General features: G+C 46.5%; 1 protein-coding gene across 3 annotated transcripts; it reads right to left on the bottom strand.

Annotated features, from left to right (window-relative positions):
- Positions 1-475: 475 nt before the first annotated feature.
- BRPF3 (bromodomain and PHD finger containing 3) lies at positions 476-22,687 on the bottom strand. Of its 3 annotated transcripts, none has more exons than XM_085302281.1 (13): positions 22,524-22,687; positions 20,339-21,741; positions 19,118-19,274; positions 17,524-17,655; positions 15,322-15,450; positions 14,637-14,949; positions 12,663-12,929; positions 11,391-11,894; positions 9,496-9,589; positions 7,611-7,708; positions 5,597-5,694; positions 3,886-4,040; positions 476-1,269 (listed from the first exon to the last, which is right to left on the bottom strand). In XM_085302281.1, exons 2-13 carry the CDS (start codon positions 21,721-21,723, stop codon positions 1,086-1,088), a joined length of 3,516 nt encoding a protein of 1,171 aa, XP_085158407.1. In that variant the 5' UTR covers positions 21,724-21,741; positions 22,524-22,687; the 3' UTR covers positions 476-1,085. The 3 variants fall into 3 exon arrangements, with proteins under 3 accessions (XP_085158407.1, XP_085158408.1, XP_085158406.1); XM_085302282.1 differs by having other exon boundaries at positions 11,391-11,891; XM_085302280.1 differs by having other exon boundaries at positions 11,391-11,891; positions 21,920-22,549.
- Positions 22,688-26,062: the final 3,375 nt, after the last annotated feature.

The raw sequence follows: 26,062 nt of genomic DNA, 5'->3' as shown, positions 1-26,062 counted from the left end.
AGGAAGGGATATGCGTGTGTGAGAGAAGGCGAAAAGGCAAAATGGTCGTGTGCTCTAGTTAGCGCTTGGTTTCAACTCAAATCRAGCTGGAGGAGAACATTAAAAGAGACAGAAAAAAAAAAGAGAAGGGAAGAAAGGAAGAGGAGTATTACACCAAATGTGCATAGAACGACACAAAAGATGCATCTCCCTCCAACCCTGATCAACCTCAGTGTCTGCAAAGCTGCACCAGCTTCTCAGACAGCTTCAAAGTGAGTTTTGTTTCTTAAAAATAAAGTTATCTTTGCTTGTACTCAATACTGCACTGAACCGTGGTATGAAATGTTACTGGAACAAGCATAGTCATAGGAATCAGGATTTAAATGCCAAACTAGAAAATAAATTTCTAAGACATACGTGTGCACGCACGCACACACACGCACACACACACGTGCACACACACACACATACACACACACACGAAAAAAAAACCAGGTAATTCGTCTTTTATATTTAAAGCTCTGTGCATCTGTGCATGTAAGTAAGTAGGTGTGTGCAGCGGAGGGGAAGGTTACCAAAATATCTCAAATCTGCTCTAAACGCAGCATGAGAAAGCTGACACGAAAATACCACGTAGGTAGGCAGGGAAGTGRTAACGTGCACGCCTGGCTACGGGTCTTGAAAGGTGGTGGGACAATCAACGTCATGTATAAAAAATAAAATCAAAAGGCCCATGACGGTCAGGGTAAATTTGGCACGAGAAAGTCCAGGTGGAGATTCATTAAAGGATCCTGGTTCATTTACGGTGATACCGATCTCCTGGAAATGGCCCAAATCCCCTGAACCYGGGGAAGGCAGAGGCCAGCGGGGCRCACGAGGTCTGTGCGCCGGAGCGCTGCCGTCCCCCGGTGGCTTTTCCTACCGTCTCGCTGCCAGCCCCGAGGGACTGGACGTTTCAGGCTGCTGCCAGCTCTTCGGCGACACACATTCAGAAAGAAGCTGGACAGGTTTTTTTTTTGGCACATAGCGGGTGTTTCGAGGAGCGCTGACGGCTGCTGGCAACGGCTCRGAGGGGAAAGGGAAGGTGAGCAGTTCTGCCCCTTCCCCTACAGATAATTGGATGTAACGAAGGGATGATCTCCCCGCACGCGGCTCAGGTGAATCATGGCTCGGTCGTAGGCCACCTGGACAGACTTGCGGATGCTGGTTTTGCGGCCTTCCATCATCTTTAGCTTGTCCACCGTGTCGTCCACGCCGAGGGGGTAGACCTTGTCACGCGGAAGCCACTGCCTGCAAGGCAAAGGAGAGCATGGAAACCCATCAGAGAGACTCATGAGAGGCACCTGGAGAGCAGAGCAAGCACCTAGAGGCCTCTTGCCCCTTTGCACAAAACCCAGGGCTTGTTGCAGAAGGCGGCTGCTTGGATCTTCCTGGCTCTAATGACTTGCACAGCTGCAAGAGGGAAAGGAGCTTGTCCCAAGAGCTCCCAAGATGAGGCCAACTTCTCTGACTCCTCCACCTTTCCCCATTAGCATCTGGTTGGCAGATCCAAGGGAGCTGCTACATTTGTGTGACTTACTTGTTTGTTTATAATTAACTCCCCACAATGATGCTACAAATGCTTAAATGTCGGCATTTGACCAGAATACATGGAAGTTAACATATGCAGCCAAAATGCCTTCCTACATGAGCACAGATTTCTCCCATCTTCATTCAAACCTTTCAGTTCTCCTTGGAGCTCCAGGGGAAACTTGGAAACTCCTGCATTCCACTGAGCAGCAAAAACAGGCACTTCCACAGTGGAAAGGAAGTATTCCACACCAAGAAAGCTCTGCCTTGTTCCAGCAGGCTGCAAGCATCAGGATTTGGATGAGCACAACTACCTGACTCTCCTCCAGAAACAGGCAGCTTCCAGGAGACAAGTCCCAAGCCCAAGTTGACTCCAACTGACTGATGACTTAAAATGCAAGTGCCTTGTCCATACCAAGCTTTTATTGTGTAGGCCCTAGCACAGGTTAGCTAGCACATTTGGAAATGTGCCATCTTTCCTAGCAAAGTCCAGCCCCTGGACGTTAAATCTCAGGCACTGCTGGCTCAGTTCAGTGCATTCCCCAGCTGGCCCATGCCGATAGTCCGGGGCAGCTCAACTCATCTCCGTCACAAAGATCAGCGGCCAAGTTCTGTTCTTGTGACATTTCTGCAGCTTCACTGAAGTCASCAGAATTTGGATTGGCACCACGAAGGGTTTTACAACTTTCCTGCAAAGATCTGGCTTCCTACAAACAGCAACGAATGATCTAAGTGGCCACTTAAAAGTGCAAACATCTACCAAAGCCCTGGCTTCAACACGTGTCAGGCAAAGCGGAGGAAACACTGACATTTATTGGGAAGGTAGTTTCAACTACAAGCCTGCATTGAGATTTTTCAAAACTGATGACTAAAGCAACAGAAGTGTGGCGCTGCCATCGATTTKCAGCTAGAAACCATTAGGACTACTTTGAAGAACGTGCACTGTACCAAGTGCTTCTGGTAATCAGGGAAACTGAAACAATGCAGCCTACTAATGAAAAGCTACAGGAGCGTGTCCCTCAGCATCTCTTTTTCCCAGAGGATGCAAAAATACTCAAGTGCAGCAAACTTCTCAGCTTTCCGAGAAGACAACACGCGCTTTTCTTCTGCCTGTGTTGCATCCTTGCCTTCATCTGCTTAACAGTATAAAATGCTGCAGCAGCACAGAAGTGCAGGAACCTGTGCTCCACTTTGCTGCTTTTTTTTGCCACTTGTTTCTTGGCTCTGCTTTCTCCCCGTGATGCACSTTCCATCCGGCAGCAACCCAGCCTCTGGGCAACATTCGCATCCTTCCTCCAGCCCTCGCCCTGCCTCAGCCCTCTTGGTAAAGGCTCTGTCAGGGTTGCCTGGCCTAAACTTCATTTGAACCCCTTCCAAGGAGGCAGGCAACAGCCTTCTGCAGGAGACTAAGGAGGAGAAGGGCTCACAAAGGGCCAGGAGACTCCTTCCAAACTCTTGGTATCTTACTCTATAGAGGCAGCAACAGAAGACAGCTGCACACAGATRTCACCTCCYGGGTGACAATTTATATGCTCCGTTCCTGTCCCCMCGTGGCTGCCTGTCTCATTTTGAGRGACTCATCTCTTCTAGCACAGTGCTCCAATTTTACAAGCTTCCCGTGGGTTCACATATTGATCTCAAACCATTATTGCTYGTTTTTAAGGCACTTTGCCTGTTTGTGGCTTGTTATATCTGGCTGGATTTTTGTTACCGCATGAATCTGTCAGCCACTGACACTAAAATCAGCAGATTTAGTCTGTCCGAGACAGAGTGATAACAATCACTGAGATATTTCACTTGCCCTGAGCCAGATGCTTACACCTATGTCTTTCCATCTTAAAACAAATGGCTTGATTTAAAAAATGCAGGTACTCAGCATCTCTGAAAAATTAGGCTGCTAGTTTAGGTCTAAATATGGAATAAACCTAACATTTTGAAAACGTTACCCTGGAGATTTTTGGTGAATCTCTTCTGCAGTAGTAGAACTGGCTTGTGTTTTAAAGTCAAACGCTCTCTCTAATCTGCTGCCGATTTCAACTGTTAAATTGGTTCTTTACTTGCCTCAGTATTTTTGTGGTGATAAGACCCTGTGTGAAGGGTGTTGTGCTGGCTGTCATGTAAGTGGGGCATTCAGATGTCATGCCCTCGCACCAGGGTAAAGCAAGCTGGCTTCCTCATTTAGACTTTCTTAGACTGCTGCGTATTTAAATCCCCCAATTTACATGCAACACAATAATCATCCCTGCACACTCCTGTATACCAAAGATTTTGTTAAAACTTCCTTCTGTGCCACGGCACTCACCACAGGCCCCAGACTGTCCACACACACACACTCACCAGGTTCTCTTGTTGTCAAAGAAGAGGACAAGGAAGAGCTTCTCGCCTGCCTCTGTCTGCCTCTGCTCTCCCAACTTCAACACGTCCATGGGTGGGACAGGGATGGGCACTCCGTTGTGGAGCAGGCCCTCACGTGGCATCTTGGGATCRATTATCTAATGACACAAGGAAAGGATATTTAAACACAAAACCCTTCAAGAACAGCAGAGAACACAAAGCTTTTCTCTTATTGCAGCGTCCATAAGCTAGACAATTAAGAGCACTCAAGRTGGATCAGTAAAATTGTCTGCTCCATCTCAGAGGCTCTTTTTAAAGAATTTTCCTGCCTTGAAGGCACTGGCAATGTGGAGAGGAAGCCAGTAAGTCAAATAGCCAGGTACCTGATCTTGAAAGGGAAAGGACATAAACACATGGTTCTGCATGAATGGAGATACATTTMGGTTAATTGGTAATGGTGTACAACCCAGTATTTCTTGTTCAGAAGAGGATTTCCCTYCCTCAGTTCAAACTCATATCATAGRACACCACTGCTGTACTCAGCAGGTATAATGCGATTTCACAACAGCTTCATTCTGGGGTGATTTGATTGACTTCAGTGGCATTACTCAGATTTACACTGTTATTAGAACAGAATCAGGCCCAGTATTTTGAGAGCACTGACAAGCACCACCAACTTTATGAGACTAGGGAAATGCAGACCACAGTCATTTTTGGGCACATGTAGTGACAGAGGCATCAATTCTCCTCATATGAAGCAGAAATGTCAGTGTCCAACATTTGTGCTATTAGATCACGGGAGGAGAATGAAACAGCAAAAAGCAGATACAATACTAAACCTAGTCTTCTCTGCCTCCTGACCTCAGCTCCTACTAGCTTGAAGCAGCAGCTTGGCTTTGATACTGGCTGGCTGTAGGAACTTATTAGGATGCTTCACCACCACAACAGATAGTCCAGAAATAAGGCATCRTTTATAGCAATTTCACTGCTTGAGAAATCTCATCGCTTGAGTCAGATTGCCTCGTATTATTACTTATATACATATTTCAGCAATCTCTCTCTGTTGATAACTTAACAAGCACTTAAAAATCTGCAGTGTTAATGGCACTTCCACGCAATAACTGCGTGCAACGTCTTACTTGGGAACTGAGCATGTTGCTCTTTGAAGCCAAATTTATGGATTTCATAGCAATAGTCAAATATCCRAAGAGGGAAAAGTATTATGGAAATATTGTTCAAAGGACTAGGTGCAAAAAGCATGCATATATTCTCATATGCTACTCAAACATATGATTGTTGCCATGGGGTATATATATCACAAGGCCAGCTGGGCATCTACATATGCAATTGCAGTCACTATACAGGAATACAGATAAGCAGTCAGACATCAGTGGCATCTGGTTCCTGCCTTTACAAAACTTAGGTCTTCTCACATCAACAGTAACTTTCAATAACTTTCTCCATACCTGCAGAGTGAACAGGAGAGGAGAGGAAATATCTCCCATCCCTGGCACCAGGGGATCAATGTTTTATGAATCCTCTCCAATGCTCTGAAACAACGAACACAGGCAAAATTACCTGTGCAAAGGAAAAAATATGTACTGCATGCTTGGGGAAGTTCTCCTTTCTGCCTCTGGCTATACTGCACACTAGCACCCTGTTCAGGGCTACCCGTGTTGCTGCTACCGACTGTGAGAGAGTCCCGAGTACTTACCAAGGCAGGATAGGAGGGATAGCCACGRGACTTGGCCCACACAAGCTCCAAGGGCTCCAGTTCAGCCTGACTCTCAAASGACATCAGAAAAGTCCTGCCTAAGGGGTCACAAGGAGACACAGCTTAGGAGGGTCAGAGCACCAGCAAGGGGGTTGTAATAACCCAGACATGACAGCCTGTACAGTCTCAGTAGCAATCAGTTAAGTCAGATCAACTACTGCTGTAGCTAAATTATACCGACAATATTTACGTTTTTATCTTTTAATCTCTTTGCTTCTGCAGCAAGTATAAAGCTGGAATTTCACTTTGTTCAGAAAAAACCTGCATTCGCCCAGCTTTTTGTCCCATAAAAACATATATTTAATCACTAACGCGTGCACATATATTTAATTCCAGATCACTCCTCCTAATTAAGATCTAGACTAAAAACGAAAAGTCACTTATTGTTTGTAGCTATATTCATTATATTTGATATCCACACCCACACATGCCAAGATAAGCATCACATACGCAGCAAATTTATTCTAAAATTTAGCGTGTAATGGGATCTATCCTGGCCATGGAGAAATTCTAGACTTTTTATACTTTGCCAGTACAGTCATGTTCTATATTAAGATAAAGTCACAGTCTCCTAATTCATAGGTCCAGCATCTAAGCCAATGCACACATGTAGCATTAAGATGAATTCTTTCACATGGAAATATTCATCAAAATCAGTTCTGGGGTGAATGGCTGCTGCATCACTGAAATCAGCTATATTATGTAAGTGATGCATTTGGTCCATTAGGCTCCACCAAGCCAAATCCATCCTCAATGGAACTGATGAAGCTGTAGCTGAGACCAATTTGGACCATTGTTCACTGAGTTCCTTTCATTCCTCCTAATACAAATATCCAGACTAGTCTGATGTCACATACTTTGGGGCCATTTGATCCCTGCAGGAAATGGCTGATTCTCATTGACAGAAATCTATTAGCTATCGATTTTTTCAAACCTAAGTGACAGTGTTGCAGAAGGTCCATTCAAGACATGCGTAATTATTCATGTCTGCTAGCTCCTGGCCCTGGAAAAGGCAGAATCCTCATTAACATGAATTTTACAGCAGCAGTGCAAGAGAACCTCTGCTTGCAGGGAACAGTCAGCACACTGTCTTTACCGAAAGTCAGACTGAATCTAGGAAATGCAGAGTACAGCCCAAACAAGAGCGCTGCCAAGAAATATCGGATGCGTCTTTTCGCTATGGCATTCCAAATTTCTTTTGCCATTAATGAAATGATGTTAAAGCACACAGAACTCTGCCCCTGCTTCTAATTCCCCCTGGAAGTGTTCTCTCTCAGTATCTCCAGGGCAGATTGCTGAGCTCGCAGGGTTGCAGATAACCATGATTCCCAGGGTGACAGAAGCCAGAGTACTGGAGCTGTATGGAAGGGCACAAGGGTACCACAGGGTCAAAGCTGAATTCGGATTTCAGCAACACCAGTGCAAACCTGCAGTAACTTTTATCAACACACTGTAACCAAGGCAAGAATCTGGTCACATGAGTGCAGCTGCTGTATTGTCCTGGGTAGTATAGGAGAGTGTGACTTAATTATACTGAAGTAACACAGTCTCACAAGGATGACTTTGTTACAAAGACCTTGAAAGCAACCATAGTAGTAAGAGAGGGAACAGCTACGAAGTCATCTCCAGAGAGACCCCTCTTAATTATAATTTACTTTCTGTATTGCAGTGTCATTAAAAAGAACCAGTTTCAAACCCATCTGAGAAGAAAACAGGCACCTTTAGGGCACAGGCAACCAGCAAAAGTGAAAAGARGAAAAACCTTTTAACTTTGTAATGAAGCTGGTGATAGAGCACAGGCAGTTCAGCAGACTGATCTTGCAATCACAGGAGCTCATGCAAGACAGGAGCACTGGGATCTGCTTTGCCCGGTTCAGACGGGATGCCAGCCCTGCGGCAGCACGGGACCAAAGTGGGGTGCTCCCCAAAGGGGCTGCTACCCAGCCTTCCTCACCTGAGCCGCTGTAATCAGAGTCGCCATTCACGCCTTCCAAGAAGGGCACTCGAGAAAGAGCTGGCTTCCCTCGACTTCGCTTGGGGGGCATCAAACCACTGTCAAAAAGAAATAGAAAAGGAGGGCATTAGATAAAAACAGGCTACCCTGGAAAACACAGCCAAGTAAATGGATTCCCAGCTCCATTTCAAACACCAGGAAATTACTGGACTGATGCATCCTTGACAAGAAAAAAAGCACCGAATACATGAGCAGAAAGTTATCATGTCTGTTCTGGTGTAAGTACACTGGACATCTTCCTGCTTTTTCCAGAAGCAATGAAGTGGGCCTAAGAAAAACCTCGGCAGAAACATGAGGGGAAAAAACATCAAAGAATTCATGCTGAAGAGCTGATGCTGCAATGTTTGCAGCTAGCATGAACGCATCCAGCTGTGTATAGATTTCAGAAGTCAATAGAATAGCCCTCTAATATGATCCTAATTTATCACTAATGAGGCTCTATCAGCCTAAGTCCTGAACATCCTTTTATTTCACTACTACAAGCACTTTGGAAAATAGACCATCTCCATCTCAAGCAATGATATTTTTGACTTGCTAATCACACAGAATCACTGAATGGTTGAGGTTGGAAGGGACCTCTGGAGATCATCTAGTCCAACCCTCCTGCTCAAGCAGGGTCACCTASAGCATGTTGGACAGGATYGCATTCAGGCAGGTTTTGAATATCTCCAGGAAAGGAGACTCCACAGTCTCTATGGATGCCCATAGAGGGGAACTGTTCCAGCGTTCTGTCACTCTCACAGTAAAGAAGTTTTTCCTCATATTCAGGTGAAAAATAATACCTAGCAGTATCTTGTTTTTACAGCRTAATACTTTTCTAATAACCAGCCCATTCAGAGGGAATTTAGTRCTGAGAAAGAAAGAGTAAGAAAAAGTTGTAAATAGATCTGTTTCTAAATAGAGTAACTGCACAGGTTATCCATGAGACATCAGCTTGTTTTTACTTCCTTGTTTTGTGGGTGTCACATAGCTCCAATATAATTTTTGCTATGTCAATTGCTTGCAATTATTATAATAAGCACTTGCATGCCACTTTTCATCTTCAAAATCTACATCTTTCATCTGCAAACATCAACTAACAAATCACCACACTCTGCTATGAGTTCAGATTTGTCTCCTTCTCTTATATACAGATAAACTGAGGCAACCTTGGCCCTTTGCACAGGCAGGTAAGGATGGACACAACACAGCTGTCGACAGCACACCCCTACTGAAACACTAATAAAATCTTAGCTACAACTGCAAAATTATACACATCTTTTGACAGCTAATATTTAGGATCACTCTGTGAAGTTTTCATGTAAAAAATGCTGGATAGCTAGATATAACCAGAAAATGGATACGGTTTCCAAGCATCCTACTGTATCTGACCAAAAGGAAGGCAGATGTTTAAGTCTATGCAGTCCTGTCCGAAGTAGTCAGTTCTGCCTTTAAGCCTCTGAAAGGAAGAAAGCAGCAACTGAGTAGGTGGTAGAAGTTCAGCTTTGCCTGTGGTGCCAGGCTGGACATTTGAGACACTATATGCTTCTAGCTTTGGCTCTCAGGACYTGTAACAAGGTACACATCAGCACCAAATGCACACGTTTGTTGAGAGACAGTGGGTAATATATACCCATTTGTTTGAAAAATCAAGCACTGCTTCAGGACCTACAGCATAAGAGGAAAGGATGGAATCYGAGAAGCTTTTTATTTTTGGAGTCAACACACAAAATGAGTAACGGTCTGAGCTGGGTTTTAAGCAACCAGGTTGAATTACAGAGACAGAGAGATTAATTCAGAGAGAAAGGTATGCATGCTGGGGAATGGTTTGGCACAGGGAGCTTACCTGCAGGCTTCAAACATGAGCCCGGTGCCCAGGCCAGAGCTGCACTCAGAGTCTGAGCCACTTTCCATGTGCTTCCCAAAGCCGTTGGTCACTCCTGCAATGGAGAAAAACAGAATCCTTTACTCATCCCCTTCCGCAAAGGCTGCAGGACACACRTGAGCACCCTGGATGTGCTGCTCTRCCTGGGCAAAGCGCAGTCCACGTGGAGGGACACCTACATGGAGGCAGAGGATCATCTCAGAGCTCAGACAAGWTCCCAAAACTAACCCGCTGCAGGACAKGACAGGATGCACAAGGAATGATCCCCAAGGCCATTCCCAGGCCCAGTGCATTCCTGAGACTGAGGGCCAACCCCACGCTGCACATAGAGGACCAGAGCAGGTTCCTGGGTTTGCCAATTTCTGGCAGTCGTAAAAGCCAGTCAACTGAGATGGGTGAATTCATGCCACAGTCACAATTATTTCTCCAGCCGTAAATAAGGAACTGCCAGAAGCAGCACATTTTGGGAAACACCTTTTAACAACCCCAATCACACTAACCTGCTGCAGCGATAACACAAATTCAGCATACCAGACMCTCCCTTCAATTAGGAGAAATCAACTGTGCTGGGAATTGTGGAAGGAGRTGAATCACAAAAGCAGTGCTACAGCTCACAGGAAAAAACATCAGTGCCTCTTCAGCAGAGGACAAAGTATCCCTGCCTAGCTGCCAGGGATTTTCCAGCACTCTGCCTTTATTTTTCCTTTCTTAATTTCAACATTTCATTCTTAGCTTTACCCATTATGGGCAACTTGTCCCTCCTTCAATTACTGGCAGATGATGACTGTGAGTCCTTCAACTAGCAGCGTCTGGAGAAGCTATTTGTGTTTCCTTTAACCTCTCTTGGTAAGTCAATCCCAGCATTAAAATGCCTTCCTCCCACTCTCCAGTTTGTTAACGATGATCTGACAGCCAAATAATTTTAAAATATTATTTGAGGTATTGACTAAGTCAAGCCTTACACACGGGAACTTGTTCCATGCTTGTTAACACACAATTAAAAAGCAATCACACTACTGTCACTCARATGTTCCTTCCCACCTTTTGTCTTTCTAAATTTGATCTCAGCTGCTTAGTCTTGCTTGTAATTCAAATCTGAAWAGGAATCTGCTCAGTACTCCCACTAATTTTATCTGAACTCCAGAACAGAGGCTATGGATGGACTTAATAGGAATATTTAACCAGGTGCAGCTCATCTTACACAGGTTTCGTGTTACTGGCACACSGCAGCCATTGTAGGCTCAAGAGAAAGTTCACTCCCTCGCAAATCAGTGGCACCCTGGCACACTGCAGGAGTGCAACAGTCACCTTGCCAGTGCACCCTGATGTACCCACAGCCTCCTTCAGAGGCTGAGCACAGCATCATTCATCTCCAACCTCACCATCAACACCTTTGCCAGCAGATGAACACAAAGGCTTGCCCTGCAAAAAACTGCAAATTATCTCTTACASAAACAGCCCTGCTGGCTAGCAAAGAGAAGAGTTACTTGCAACCCAGCCCGGGTTTCATCTTGTCGCCTTTAAAAGTCTAAAACATAGGTGTCTAGGGCTGAACTCGTCATCACAAACTCCAGTTATAGTCAGTGGAGAAAATCATTTCAATTCATTTCTATTTCAGTCAATCATCAATTAATTATGGATGTGTTTTGTCTGCCCTATTGTAGAAACCTGTGGAGGAGATGAAGTTCTCCTTAAATCCCTCCAGCTATAGCAGCTAGGTCTCCTCCAAGCACAAGAAGAGTTCCAGGTGAGTAGTTCAGAAGCAGATGTCTTTACCTGGCCTAGTGACTTCCACCCCTGCAGCCCTACCCCACAGTTTCTCAAGGTACAGAAAGAAAAAGACCAAGAAATCCCACCTCTTTGGCCTGCCCGCCTGGGTGACTTCTCGCCGTCGCTCTCACTGCAGCTCCTGCTCTGTGGCCGTTTCCGGCTGTGTCGCTCAGCCTCTGTGCGGGAAGGAGAAAGCTGCTCRCTCTGACCGTGCTCCTCCCCGTTCTCCAGGGAGCATTCCAGGCTTCTTTGCAGCTTCACCCCATTCTTGGCTTTTTTGAAAAGGACGGATGTCCGGCGGCCCACACCGCTGAAGGGGGGGCTGGCAGGGGTGTCCGGGGCCTGCAAGGCCAGTCCGTTCAGGCCATTGTCACTGAGCAAGCGCTGGAAAGCGTGGCTCTCCCGCTGCAGCACCTTCTTGTCAAAGAGCTCCCTGTCAGCCATCACTCGCTTCGGCAGCGGGATCAAGGACTTGCTTTCATTAATGGGCTTGAGAGTTGGAGGGTCCTGCATGGAGTCCAGTTCCGAGAGCGAGGGCGCTGGTCCCGTGGGTTCAAGGGTGGGAGGGTGCCGGGGCTTGGTGTCATCTGCTGAAGGAAGAGAGAATCTGATTAAACATTTTAGGAAAAGTGATTTCCAAAACTCTTCCTGACAGCAACTGCAGCTCTTCAGTAGGGCCACAGGCATGGGAAACAGCTGGTATTAACTGTCAAAAAAAGGTCAGCTGCTGAGAATAACCCTTTTTCCTTACACTATAGCTGGCTTCTATCACCAAAATCTGCAGTTGCTCTCTGTACACTTCATAACAGCACAGGGAAGAGTAACTCAYGGAAAGGCTCATCTGTTCATATAACCTGTCCTCTCCAGCCCTTTGGAGAAAAMCCTGTAAGCGCAAGAGGATGCAGGCTCTATGCTCAACACCCCTCTGCCACCCTTTCCAGCCCATACCTCTTGGAAAAGTGGTGAGAATCARGACTGCAGGTTTAATTTCCTTTGGACAAGAGACAGCCATCATCCCCAGTACCCTCTAGCCTGAGACATGCTTGAACTGGGATTAGAGGTGACAGTGGCATATAAGCCCACTTGATCCCACCTGGAAAAGAGCCACCATCCCTGAAAACAGGCACTAACACCCCACTCTTCCTTGGGGGAAGGCAGTTTGCAGGGAGAGACAGCATCATGCATTAAGTTATCTGACATAGTTCGAAACAAGATTTAAGCTTTCAGCCTAAGCATCCCCTCAGCACATATGAGAGCAAAGGAGAGACACAGCCACCAAGCAGGCCTGGCCACCCTTGCCTGCTCAGGCCGCAGCAGGACACACAGTCTCCCCCTAAAATCTTCCCGCAACCTCTCACCTTTCTCCCCTTCCTCGTCCCCTTCCCTTGATGTTTTATCCAGCCCCTCTTCCTGCAGCACAGGCTCGCCATTGGGCATGGTCTTGTTCTGCTGCTGGGCCAACTTTTGACGAAGGGAGTTGATCTCCCGTCTCAGGAGGCGGATGCGTCGTGTCCGGGCACCGCTGGACCGCATGGTGCTCACCATGTCTAGCTTCTCTAGCAGCTCCTTCAGCTGTGCCTCCAAGGAGAGGTGAGCCCGATTCTCAGGCAGGAGAATGTTATCCACTGCATCAAAAGAGATTGTGACAGTGACTGCTGACGCCTTCCAGGCAGGGCTGACGGGAAGGAGCAAGGMTTCTCGGAGGAGGTAATTCCACTCTCATCATCTGTGACCACAGCCGTGCCCATTCCCAGCAAAGCTATTTGTGAACCAACTGCTTTAGTTAGGGGATTAAGGAGTTGTTAACCATAGAGCTTGGACATCTCTGTGCTGGGCAGAGGGCAGTTGTGATTTAACATACACCCCGCAGTAGAAACCTGTTTCTTTGCCACTTGAAGCTACTAAGTCAGATTGTGAACTGGAGTGGCCAAAAAGTAACACACATGCCATTCTGCCGGCTCTGCTGAAGGATCAGCAGCCACTGGAGCAGAGCAGACAGCTGAGGGCTGTGCTATCGTACACCATCATAAATTTCCTGAGAGACTGTCCATCTGTGTCCAAGAGGGCTGCAACGGACCACAGACTGTGAGCTCTACTTGCTGGATGGCAGCGGCTTTCTGCATTAAGTTAAGCAAAGTTATTCAACACCATTGCCAGCAAACACTTTGGAGCTGCATCTCAAGGTGGCCGTGGAACCAAAGTAGTCTTGATGTGAATGGAAGGCCTCACCTAGATGGACTATTTGGGTCCCAGTCCCTCAACTCTGCAAATCCCTCCCAGCTCCAGTTCTCCATCTAACTCAGTTCCTTTGTACTTCGCCCATTTGTTGCCTACCCTGAAAGGTTTTGTATTTCTTGTGCAGTCCTAGAAGCGGGAGGGGGGGGGTGAAATCAAGTTAGTTTTCCCATTTAGTTATCTTTGGTTGTTTGCCACAGTTGTAACCAAGGGAAATCCAAAAATTGAGAATGAAAACACAGTCTTATCCCAGCCCCTGAACAATACAGAGTTGGCTCTATAACAAACCACCACAAGTACATGCTAATTATCACTTTGATTTACAATGAAAAGTATGATCTTTCCTCAGAGCAAAAAATCCTAGATCCACCCTCCTAAATCAGGCAGACAAGGAAACCATTGCAGGTCAATTATCCATGTACAAGATAAGCAACATCAATTCACTTATGCATTGTTCTTTAAAATACAAAGTTTATATTACAGCTATGGCACAAAGCAAACAGCAAGTGCTTGATCTTGTGATAAAAGCACTGGAATAGGGACATAGGAGAACAGGATTTAATATCCAGTTCTACCAATAATTCCCTCTAATCTGGGCTTAATCTTTCCTTGCCTCCACTTCTCACCATACAGCAGGGATTAAAATACTTCTTTGATGCCAATGGTGAGAATATACAATTTAGGAGGAATCTCTGGTCATCTTTTCACACGTCAACACCCACAAACTGGAGCAGCTTTTTAGCAGCTTTCACTTGCATTTAGACACCTAACTGAAGGCTGGATTCTCCATGAGAGCACAGCAACCAACTCCTCCCAGTGCGATAGGCACAGCAGTCACAAGGCTCTTCTGAGAAGCGTACATACAAGGAGAGCTGGGATCTTCTGAAAGCTACATCTAGCTCTGAGCATAGGGCTCACCTGAAATCCTACGCTTTGAGGCTGTAAAGGAGTTATATATACATTTTGATAAGTAGAAATCCTTATATGCTGAGTGACGGCTATGTTTTTCAGGCAGGCTGAGTAACATGGTCAAAACAAAGAATACTGTTATGATCTGTCATTTCCTATCCTGAAAATAAAGGTTAATAAACACTCACCATCCTCCCAAGAAAAGCGGTAAAAGTCCTCAGTTTTGGGTGACTCGGGCAGGTGAATCCCCACATCAGTGTCAAAGCCGATGTTTTCAGCCTGCCGCCGTGCATGACGCAATATCGCTCCTCCGAGGTCTCTGAGCCGGACAGCTGCTCGGTGGAAAATCGTGTCTTTAGCATTATACCTCATGCAGTTGGTAACTATAAGGTTAAAGTCTTCCTCAAACTCATCCAATGTTCGGTACAGGTGGGACTCCAGCTTCCGCCTCATGGTGGAAAAATCCATTGGGTTGGAAATGAATTCCAGGTAATCTGGAACCTAAACATATAAAACCTGTACAATTACAAAAACCATTTACTAGCCAACTAGAGCGCATCCATCATAAGCACTCTTAACGCCCTGTCCACCTGCAAGGGGCAGTGCCAGCAGCTGTTTTCTGTGTCACCCAGTCAAGCCAGACACATCCTGCCTCGGCAAAATATTACTTGTCTGAGACGTGCTGAAGCTTTCAGAAAGCAATACCCTGTTTTGGCCTGGAAGGATACGCACATTGTGAGTCCTCTTTGAGATACTCTTTAGTCCACCAGCAGCTTGGGATAAGGTGGTTTGTGCTTCCACGGGTATGACAGTATATGAGCTTCCGCCCAGCCATACCTCAGCCCATTAGACAGCTCTAGGAAAGAGACTTGCCTCGTTCAGGTTAACGGGCTCGGCAAAGATCTGGGCAGCATCCTTCTCCTGCAGCAGGTCCAGTGTTGTGCGCAGAAGTACATTGAAAGGGGTCAGCTGTAACTCCATAGCAGCCTGCTGAACCTTGACCTGGGAACAGGGAAACAGCAATGAGCACAGTTATCAAGAATAACATATGCGAGTGATGTCTCAACCCAGTTTCTCCTGAATCACCAGACCCGCTCTATTCAGTGGTGGAAAACTTAGGTCATCGTATCACTGCTCTGGTAAAGTCACTGCTGAAGAATTTCTGGTTAGGAGCTTGTCCTCTGCCTGTACAGGATGTACATCAGCAGATAGCAGTCTAATTGCAGAGTTTAAATCTTCTGTAGGAGAAACTCTTATTTCTCAGTCTCATAGAGCCAAAACAAGACAAAAAGCCACAAAATTAAAATAAAACAACTAAAAATGAAAACAGTGAGTTTTTCATGCCTGACAAATTATCTGCCTCAAGATATTACTATGCGAATTAGCAATGGTATAAAAAAAGTTAAAGATAAGTAGGCATTCATATGAACAACCACATACATAATTACACTAGATAGTATAGACAAATTCTAAGATATAAGCTCTCATACTTCAAGGTACAAGCCACATAACAATGTAACAATAGTAGGTAAAAGTACCTACTACTGTCTAATTTCAAGCAAACAAGATATAGCATTGGTGTGATCTACTGCACTGAAACTCTTACTCCATGGAGAATGGAATAGCATAGAGATATTTATTTCTCCTTTGACATCTTAATTTCTTTGATCTTATAATCCCTCACTATGTCAGTATATCAACCACTTCCGTAGCAAAGAAAAGCAAGTCTATTTACACAAAAGCAAATTATCTGTGGTGTGCTCAGCAACAAGACCGCATCAGTAAGAGCCAGAAAACTGATGCAGAAAGTCCTTAAATCATCAGCATGACCACACTATTGCCCTAAAATACAAAAGAGTCTCAACAAAGACCAACAACTAGGGCTCCCAAGCATCCTCTTGTACTCACCTAACAGCTGGACTGGCATACAGTTCCTTCTAGATACCTATTTCTGTGATACCTCATCCTTTTCTAAAGCACACTGGAGTTTCAACAAGCTTTTATGGATTTAGCCAACTGTGACATGGATATACCAAGATATCAAAAGCAGAGAGAAACAAAGCCAAAGAACGATTTTTTTTTGATCCTGCTACCTAAAATATGTCTTCTGTACAGCAAGCAGGACTGAGATACTGCTGTAAAATCAGGGCCAGCTGATTTTAGTTGTCAATCAGTACTGGTATAAAAAGAACYACAGAAATAGCTGTGGGCCCTCTCTAGCCAACAAAGAGCAGCATCCAGAGAGGCTGGGATGATGAAGGATTCTGCTTTCCCTCTACAGGTTCCTTGCAAACAGCCCACATGCCCAGAGGCAGAGCGAGCGCTCAGGCAGTGCCTGAGGCCACGCGTGCAGGCTTGCTGTGCATGGGGTAAATGAGGCTTTCATGAAACTGGCCTTGAAGATGTGTATGTCAGATGGCACAGACGTGGCTGCGCTGTCCAGCCAGGTATGACTAGGGAGGACCCTCAGCGGACAAGGCTGGTAAGCATAGGAAACAACTTTAACTGGTGCAACGTTGAAGAACAGCATACAGATCAAAGAAGAAATTGGAAAATCTAGTAAATTATCTCTCTTATAGCTGCTGCTTCTCAAAAAAGTACTTAGAGGGCAAAACACAGGAATTTTTAACTTTAGAAATGAAGAGTAGAACTAGGATGTAAAACWCTCTCTGGTGTGGTGGTTACAAAACTCCTGAAACAAACCCTAAAAGGAGATCCAGTTTCTACTCTGCAAAACACCTGGTCCAGGCCCAGGACAAAAACAGAAGGAGTATTGTAGGTCAGGATTAAAATTCAGTTAGTTATTCAATTACATTTTCACAGCACTTTGCAGCCCAGTGCTGGTTCCGAGGGCAGAAGCTGAGCAAGCCACAGCAGGTTGCACCGACCAAGCTACTAAGGAAGATACGGCTGCTCTGCACAGCCAGAAGTCTAGGAAAAATCTAGGTCAAGAGGAGAGGGCTTAAGAAAAATCGTTGTGTTCCTCCTCTGCCTGCAGCAACATAGGGTACTCACACAGGGTGCTCGTAGGGAGCTGAACCCAAGTGTAGCAGCTTGGTAACCAAACCTACCCACCTGTTCCCGTTTGAGTTTTTCCCTCTTACGGATCAGCTCGATGAGCAATCGTGCCCGCTCCAAGTCATGCCGCAGTTTTTGCCAGTACTTCAGTTCTTCCTTCACTGCACTGGTCTTCTCATCTTGCTCTTTCTGTAACATGTAACAGTGGGGTGAGATGAAAAACGCAATTGGTTCCCTGAGTCTTCTCCTCTTTCTAGGTATCCCCCATGCATTGCTCTCATAGTCTTCCTCTTCTCTACTTCTGTTTAGACTATGTCCTCTCCCTCCTACAAAACTGGTTAAACTTAAGCTGTAGAATAACATTATTATCTTTTTGGATTTTGTTATCTGTGATGTTAGGCCTAAACCAGACTACAGCTATGCTCCAGGAACATGCTTTGGTGTTGCTCACTTACATTCTCACTGCTTTTATATCAACTTTCATTAYAGAGGCTGGAAATTCTTTTTGCTAGTTAATGGGAGAAAAGAGCTGTTATCTTCTCTGTAACAAATAGGAAATTGAGCCACAGAAATAGATTCGCCATAACACAAAGGAACAGCCAATGCTGGGAGTTCAACCCACACCTTCCAAGCCACAGTTCAGTGGCTTCACAACATGAGCATCCTTCCTCTCCTAAATTTGTAGCTTTTCAAATGGTTTTGAGGTTTTACTTGAAGTATATATCCTTTCTCATGATTGCCAATAGAGGACAGATGCTACACAAATTCTTGATGGTTTATATGTTTGTTTTTATGAACTTATTTATGATAAATTTCCAACTTAACATACCAAGGAAATTCTGCATTTCCCCAAGCTCCAGACTGAGGAGCGGATAATATTTTTTTTATTAATCATCCAGAGGAGTTTTCATGCAAACCCCAAAGCCCACAAATTCCTCCAACAACAACAAAAATACATATGAACAACATGCACAATATTTACTAAAAGGCTAATTTACAGGGTAGAGAATGCTACTGCCAACTGCAGTGATGTTCAACACCACTGAGGGATTCTGTATGCCAGCTCAGAAGAGGAAGCAGAAGTTTAGTGCATAGGAGGGTCAGAAATCCAAGCTGCAGGAAGAATGATCCAAAATGGAATTTTGCCAGGACTGTGCAGCTAACACCCATTTTCTTGAGGAGGGGATCTTTAATCACTGCTGAGGAACGTGTTTTTATGATTCATCTGAGAGATTGGTCCACCAACAGCTCATCATACCCTTGTAAAATCCTAGGTGTCCTGACTCAGAGGGAAAACTCCTACCTGCTAGATCAGACCATCAAGCTGGTGGTTTGATGGACATTGCACTGATACACGAAACAGGCTCTCAGGGAATACACGTACTGAGAGGAGGCTCAAAGAGATTCAAAAAGAGCTATTTCTCTCCACTGTTAAGGCTCTTATTTTAAGGAATTTACCCAATCCCAATTCCTAATTAAAACTCCAGGCTCATTAGCTGGTTCCCTCCCGCAAGTGCACCAATCAGGTCACCCCCTSACTACTTCACCCTAACTCCCTTTCCCAGTACACATCAAATGCATCCCCCTGAGGGCTGCATGCACACCTCCGTCCTCCCACGTGGGTCTGGCTGGGACCAGCCCACCGCGCTACCTGCTCTGCGTTCCTCTGCGACTGGAGGTGTGAGTGCAGGCGCCGGATCAGGGGCACCCCATTCCTTGCCTGGCGCTTCAGCAGCCAGTAGTTGTGGAGCCTCTGCATGAACTGGTTCTTCCTCTGGAAAGAGAGGCTGCTGCAGATTTTGTTCAGCCTAAAGGAAACAAGGAGGTACCATGGAACACAGTGCAAGGYGACTGGTCTTCTGAGAACCCTGGTGTTACAGCCAGGTTTCCTGCGGAAGCTCCGTCAGTTCTGCAGTGCTGTGGCGATGCACACGCTGACCTACGTGTGCAACCAGCATCAGCCTGGAGCAAACTAGGAGCCTCTTCATATGTGCCTACTTTGCACAATATGCTGCTATTCCAGTAGCAGCTGGGTGGGGGATCTTCCCAAACACCAGCCACAGCATGGTCAAAGTATCCCATTCAGCTCCAAGAGTTAATTCGCAAGCGTTAATTTCATCGCCAAGAATTTTATTGGGGATGATTTAAGACTGACCTTATTAAGCTACAGTCTGGCAAACCAACTTGACAGGAGACCAAGAATAATAYAGCATCTATTTAACCCTTTCAAAGGATTCATTAGATTACGTATGGTGCTTATCAGTAGTTTGCCAAGGCTCAGCCATTAAAGCACTGGTGACACATCACCACACCTCCTAAGGTATCAGAAGAAAATTCAGTGCAACCTACTTCTGCATGAGAGAGAGCTGGGAGAAAAAGTACATAGCCAAATTCAAAGCTGCTTGCAACACTGATGAGTTTGACATGCTCTGTAATAAGAGGAAGAGTTTAAAAACTCTGAAATGAGAAGATTAAAAACAATTTTAATAGCAGGATGAGTCCTATTCACCTGCCAACTTGTAATGCCTGAAGTATTMTAAAAACACATTCACAGTCATCTGTGTAAATTCAGATGATAGATGGGTGTTTACCTGTTAGGGACCACCAAGGACTGGACTCTGCATTACAATGCAGCATGAGAATACTCCTAAGCCAAGCAGGGAAACCACAGTGTGCCACTGACACTAATGGGAAAGAAAGCTGGTCAGGAATGAATCTGCAGAGTATGTTTTGAACATGATTATTGCTAGGTCTTGAGTGAAGACAGTGTTTCCAGGTGCCTAGTTCAACACTGAGAGGGACTGAGGCCTCGAAACAGAACCTGCCTGGTGCAGCTGCCCAGCTCCTGCCACACTGCACCTACAACACTCACCTGTAAGAAGGGATCTGTGCAACTGTCACCATGGGTGTGGATAAACGCCCATCAGTCACATCACCGRGCTCCTTTCTGATCTTCTGCTTCAATTTCACTTTATTCTTTTTCAGGGTCCCTTTGGGAAGGCCAGAATTGGCTTCCTCCTCTCTGTCCTCCTTCACAATGTCCTCCTCCCCCTCACTGACAGCAGCTGGAGACCCTTTTTTCACTGTCCCAGGTGGGGAATGACTCTCACAATAGGCAGTTTTGCGCACCGTGAACGTTGTGCCATTGATGCTGGTCTCTCTCATGGGTTCAATCTTCATGAAGAGACCAGCCCGCTGGGCACAGGTGACGTGGAAGGCAGTGTAACAGTTCACCTTGTGGCACTGGATAGCAGCTCCCATGCCCTTCTGCTTGCAGATGTAGCATGTGAGTTTCCAGCGAGCAGAGGGGATGTTATTTATGCCTTCAATAGGCTCCAGAAACACAGTGTTTGCAAAGCAGACCTCTGGGATCCAGATGGCACAAACCACATGAGCCCAGCGACCATCACTGGTCTGCTTGAAGGCCCCACCTTTGTTCGGACAAAGGACACAATCCACAGGGCGAGAAGGGGACTGTAAGCAGCAGCGGCAAAGCCACTGTCCTTCAGGGATATAGGGTACTCCGTAACACTCCTGGTGCACAGCCAAATTACAGATATCACAGAACAGGATGACATTGCTGTTGTGACACTCATCATCCATGCAGACGCAGCAAAAGGCATCTTCATCGATCAGGGACTGCTGAGATCCGTTGTTCCGGCTCTCRAGATATGACTCCTTTTCCAGCCGGTCAACTAACAGCTCAAAAGTGTCAGCAGAAACTGTCCCATAGCCATCGTCCCTTCTCTTCTCATTGACTATTTCTAGCCAAGCCAGATCCTCCTCATCCATGTCATACTCTACCTCTACATCAAGGTCCTCAGGAGGTTTTTCAATRTATCGGTAGTAGGCAGCAGGGAGAGGAGGAGCATCTGGCTGGCTAAAGGAGTCCACTACACGGAAGTTGGGCTGTGGTAAGTGTAAAGATGTTCCGGGTGCATGTTTGGAGCATGACTCCTTCTTCTTGCCTTTGGAAGGTGTTTTCTTGGATTTGGAAGGGAAAAGGGGCTGCTCACTGTTTTCCTTGTTGCTGTTGCACTCTGTGATGTCCTGGGCAGTCAACTCATCCTCAGTGATAATTTTTAAGGGATCGTAGATGCTGATGCGATGAAGCCGCCCATCAATATCTACTTCCACTATTCGCTGGGCCTGAGCGTATGTGAGTGTCTCACGGGTTGGGGAGCACTTGAGGCTGTAGGGCGAGGGCGAGCGCCTCCCCTCAAAGTTCTGCCGCGACCTCCTCCGAGGCTTCCTCATTGCTGTGGTCCAGAGACCCTGTTAACAAAGCAAGCCAGACCACGGCGTAAACAAGACAGGTAAAGGGGAACAGCACAGATTCGAAACTTACTCAGTGTCACAATACAGCAACATTTCTACTAAGAGCTACGTCAATCTGAAGATGCTCAGTTGAAGCATCTTCACCTTCTTAGATACAAACAGGTATTGGACATACCACCTATTTCTTGTAGTGGATATCACAGCAGCACACAGCAACCTCCAATCTTCGCTATTTGCATGTCAGGAGATGTATAGACCCCCATACTGCCAGATGAGAAGAGCTGGAATGAGTTGTATAGCCTCTATATTAAACACTCCACCATGACTTTGTCTCAGCAAACCTTTCAGATCCCCAGAAAATCAGCTAACACCAAATACACCTGCTTGCACCATTCACATACTAAGTTCACACAGGCAACTGTGAATTTTCTCCGTGTTCTTTTGCCTCTATTCTTTTTTTTTTACCCCTAGTAGCATATACAATGTGCTGGATGTTTTCCAGACCTAAAGGAAAGCACTGTTCCTGCCCTACGGCAAGCAGTCCCCATTTTTTTTTCCCTGTGGCTGACCTCCATGCAAGAAAACTACCAGTACTCCCTCAGCCCTGCTCAACACTGCTTTGCACCTCAGGGCTGCCACTGCCTCTTCCTCCTTTCCCATGCCATGGATGCAAAAAATCCCAAAAGCAACTGAGTAGTGGCTGTAATAATCCTGTCCTCCAGCTTTGCTCTCTTACAGACATAGGTGGGAATAACCAGCATTGATCCAGGTGGACTTACTAGTTCTGGTTCAGCATTAGCCCCTCTGGAGCTACAATCGTGGGAACGCTGTGTTCGGGCATCCGAGCTGGGTCTGCACACAGGGTCCACAGCAGAATTAGCAGGGAAGTAGCTAAACAGCTCCTGGAACAAGCCGTCCTGGGAAGGGTACAACTGTATTTGCACAGAGCCTTAACTGAACGCCCAAGCCAGCTCTGCCCTYGTAAAGAGCTAATCAGCAACTCAGAAAATTGCAAGTCGCCTGCCTGACGTTAAGGAGGTGCCCATCAACAGGGGGAGAAGCAGGAGCCTGGAGCTGGCCAGATGAGCTGGGGAGAGGAAAAAAATGCAGAGACAGCCCAGTGAGCAGAGGGCAAGGGAGGGAAGGCAAGGAGGGAAAGCGGAGAGGAGGCTCAGTGAGTAACGAAAGAAAGMAGAGTAGTGTCAGGGATGGGAACACAAGTTACAGGAAAAGACATGCTGAGAAAGAAACAGCCCAAGGAAAGAGAGCTAGGAGAAAAAAGAGAAGTGAATGCAAAATATCCTTGAGAAGATAAGCAAGTCCAGGGCTTATCTGCTGCTACACAGAGGGCATGAGAAGGATCTGCCCCAGCGCCTCACCCACGTTCAGAGYGCTACAGCTCCTTTCCATGGGACCTGCAGCCATGGAAAACTGCTGCAGAAATGTAAATTGTGTTTAGCTGTTGCATTACTTCCGCTCTGTGATGGACACAACCCTACCAAGCCTCAATCGTGTGAGGCACCTTACAGGACCAGGACCTACAAGAAGTCTGGGGTKTATTCCAGAGAGGAGAAAACTAATTCCAGGAATGATACTTTTCTCTCCAAAGCACCGTCTCTATGAAACAAAAGATTAAGCAATGACCAATGCCATATCGTCAGAAACAAAAGGGATTTGGGAAAGTTTCCAAAGTCCCCTTTGCATCCACAGAAATAAGTCACAGGTGCCAGTTTCCATAAGCGTGCCCATTTCTATGGAGCCTGTGGACACAATTCAATTTCAGGTGCAAAATACAGGGCAACAACTTTCACCTACAAATAAAGAGACCGTGATTTTCCATGTCTTTGTCTTAGAAAGCTAATAAGTCACTTGTTCGTCAGGCTGCAGAGCATACAACTGCTCTCGTCCCAGCCAAGCACCAACTGCTTCAATCAGCAGGAAAAAAGACTATTAAAATAAGGGTATAAAGGCAGCCTGATCAACAAATAAAAACACAACAAAATCCCAATGACAAACAACTCCTCTTAAAATTCAGACTGATATACACACAGAAGATAAGTACAAAAAGGCACTGGAGGATAAGGTAATTAGTGTGAGCTGACCACAAGCATTATTAATATTGTGTTCAGGAAAAACAAGGTGCTTACTGATTGCTGGGAGTGCTGAGAAACAGGCAAATTTTGGAGAAACAGCACTCCAGGAAAGGTTATTTCACCTACTGATGGGAAAAATGACGGGAAAAATGAGGGTACTGCGTTCTTGTTGCTTTAGTGAAACAATCACTAGCTTGTCTAGCAAAATTACTCAAAATGGGCTTTCCACCACAGCATCAACTGCCATAAAACAACCCATTTGTAAAGTGTACAGTAACCTAACACTAAGCAGAAGCATCTAAAGCAGTAYGGAAGTTGCTGCCACTGAGAGCCAAGAGCCTCGGAAAAGATTTGCCAGTGGATTTCCAAGAGGCATTCAGCTACCAGGAGAGAGACAGCTACCCATCTCCAAAATGCCTTGAAAGCGGCAGCAAAGTGAGYTCAGACAGCCTGAGCTGAGCAGCGTGACCTTGTCTGGAAAGAGACACTTCTAAGAAGCAATCTAGGAATTTTTTGATCTTCTTAGCACACTTGAAAACACCTCCCAGCCACACACAAAAAAGAAACTCCCAGCAAACAGCATGCCTGCATGCTGAAATGTTAATCAGATTTGATTTCTGCAGGGTTAAACGCTATTTGTGTCCTGGCTTTTTCTGTCCCACCATGGCCAAAGGTTGCTCATGGGAAAGCAGAAAGTGCAAAGCGTTATTCTCTTGCTGCAGCTCCGGCGTGCTCGCGGCTTTCCCAAACCTCCCCCAAGCCTCTTCCACTGGGATCTGTGCCAGGAGCAGGGGGACAGGTTCCTAGAGAGCACAACTGAATAAATAACCTGGCTATAACGCACACAGCCACTGGAGCTTAACTTCATTCCACCCCACAGGGCCGCTTGGGAACAGCTCAATTCCCTCGAGCAGCAGCTTTTACACCCGCAGCCCACCAGCACCTGGGTCTACAAAAGGCGACCAAGAAAAACAAGCCCAGCACTGGGAGAATAAACTAATTAAAAGGGGCTCCACTGGTGGTATCCAGATATTGGGAAACACAGAAATGCCCTTGCTGTACAAGCAGCCTGGAGGAGTCGAGCACAAGTAGATGTGATAAGTGGAGAGTTAAACACCGTCCAGATTTCCCCCCTATGCAAAACCATGTTGGCATTTTCCCGAGGGTCAAAAGCACATTCTCACCCCTCAAAAAGCCTCGTCCCCTTCACACTCTGCTCCTTTACGTTGCCATCCTGTTTTCCAACCTTCCACGCAGAAGCCAAGGAATCTCTTTTCGGGACCTCAGCATTTCCTTGCTAGCCCAAGGCRGCAGTTTCAGGCAGTGCTGCTGGGGAAGATCCCCGGCCCTTCCAGCACGGCACGGGGACGGCCCGCAAGGAGCAGGTCCCGCATGGACGGGCAGCGATCTGCAGCCAGGGGAAGGTTTTCCCAGGAGGGAACAGTGCTGCTCTCGGATGCACGGCCAGGAGCTCTCGACGGTTGGGGAGCCCACGTTACCGGAGCCTGCCTCTCCCCCCTCAGACACAAACTCAGGCGCAAGGCCTCGGCTGGCCGCGAGGGAGAGGTGCCAGGGAGCCTTGCCGGGACACAGGCTCTCCCGGTGCTCACCGCTCCCTGAAGCTGCTCTGCAAGAGCTGGCACTGGCACAGCTCCGGGCAATCGCTCATCACCGTGATTTCCAACCTGCTCYTGCGCAGTGGGGAACGAAACCTACGGAGCCGTTTAGAAAACCGCATCCACAAAAGAAGGCAGCAGRTGCCCCCGCAGCGGGACAGCCTGGAGTCGTGCCCCACTGGGACGCCTCCTCRCTCACCACGCGCGTTTCTCCTGGCGGCGCAGTCAAACCACTGCCCTGCACCAGGATGCCCAGCTCTCGGTGCGTCCACGTTCCCCCGGCCCAGCGCCCAAGGCCCCGCACGCTCGCCCGAGGCTCAGACTCCCCCCAGCCGCACTGGAGTGCACGATGACCCGTGCCAGTGCTCAGCAGAAATTACTGGGCGCTGCGGAGCCTGGGCTTGCCCTGACGCATGCACAGATCTTTATCAACCGCGCAACACTTTGTAGCCAAATCAAGTTATGGAATATGCCACAAGTTGTGCTGGGCCTCAGGCAGGGCGCTCCTTCTGGAGCAGGGAGGATGCAACGYGCTTTGTCAGGCAACGGATGCTGTTCGAAGCAAAGTCAGGACCGAGAAACAGATGGTGCATGCCACGAGCAACGCTC

Source organism: Rhea americana, unplaced genomic scaffold (assembly GCF_003343005.1).
Source record: "Rhea americana isolate MKP2758 unplaced genomic scaffold, rheAme1 scaffold_189, whole genome shotgun sequence".
NCBI classification, from domain to species: domain Eukaryota; kingdom Metazoa; phylum Chordata; class Aves; order Rheiformes; family Rheidae; genus Rhea; species Rhea americana.
The sequence above is the reverse complement of the archived record's forward strand: the minus strand, read 5'-3'. Positions and strand labels throughout refer to the sequence as shown.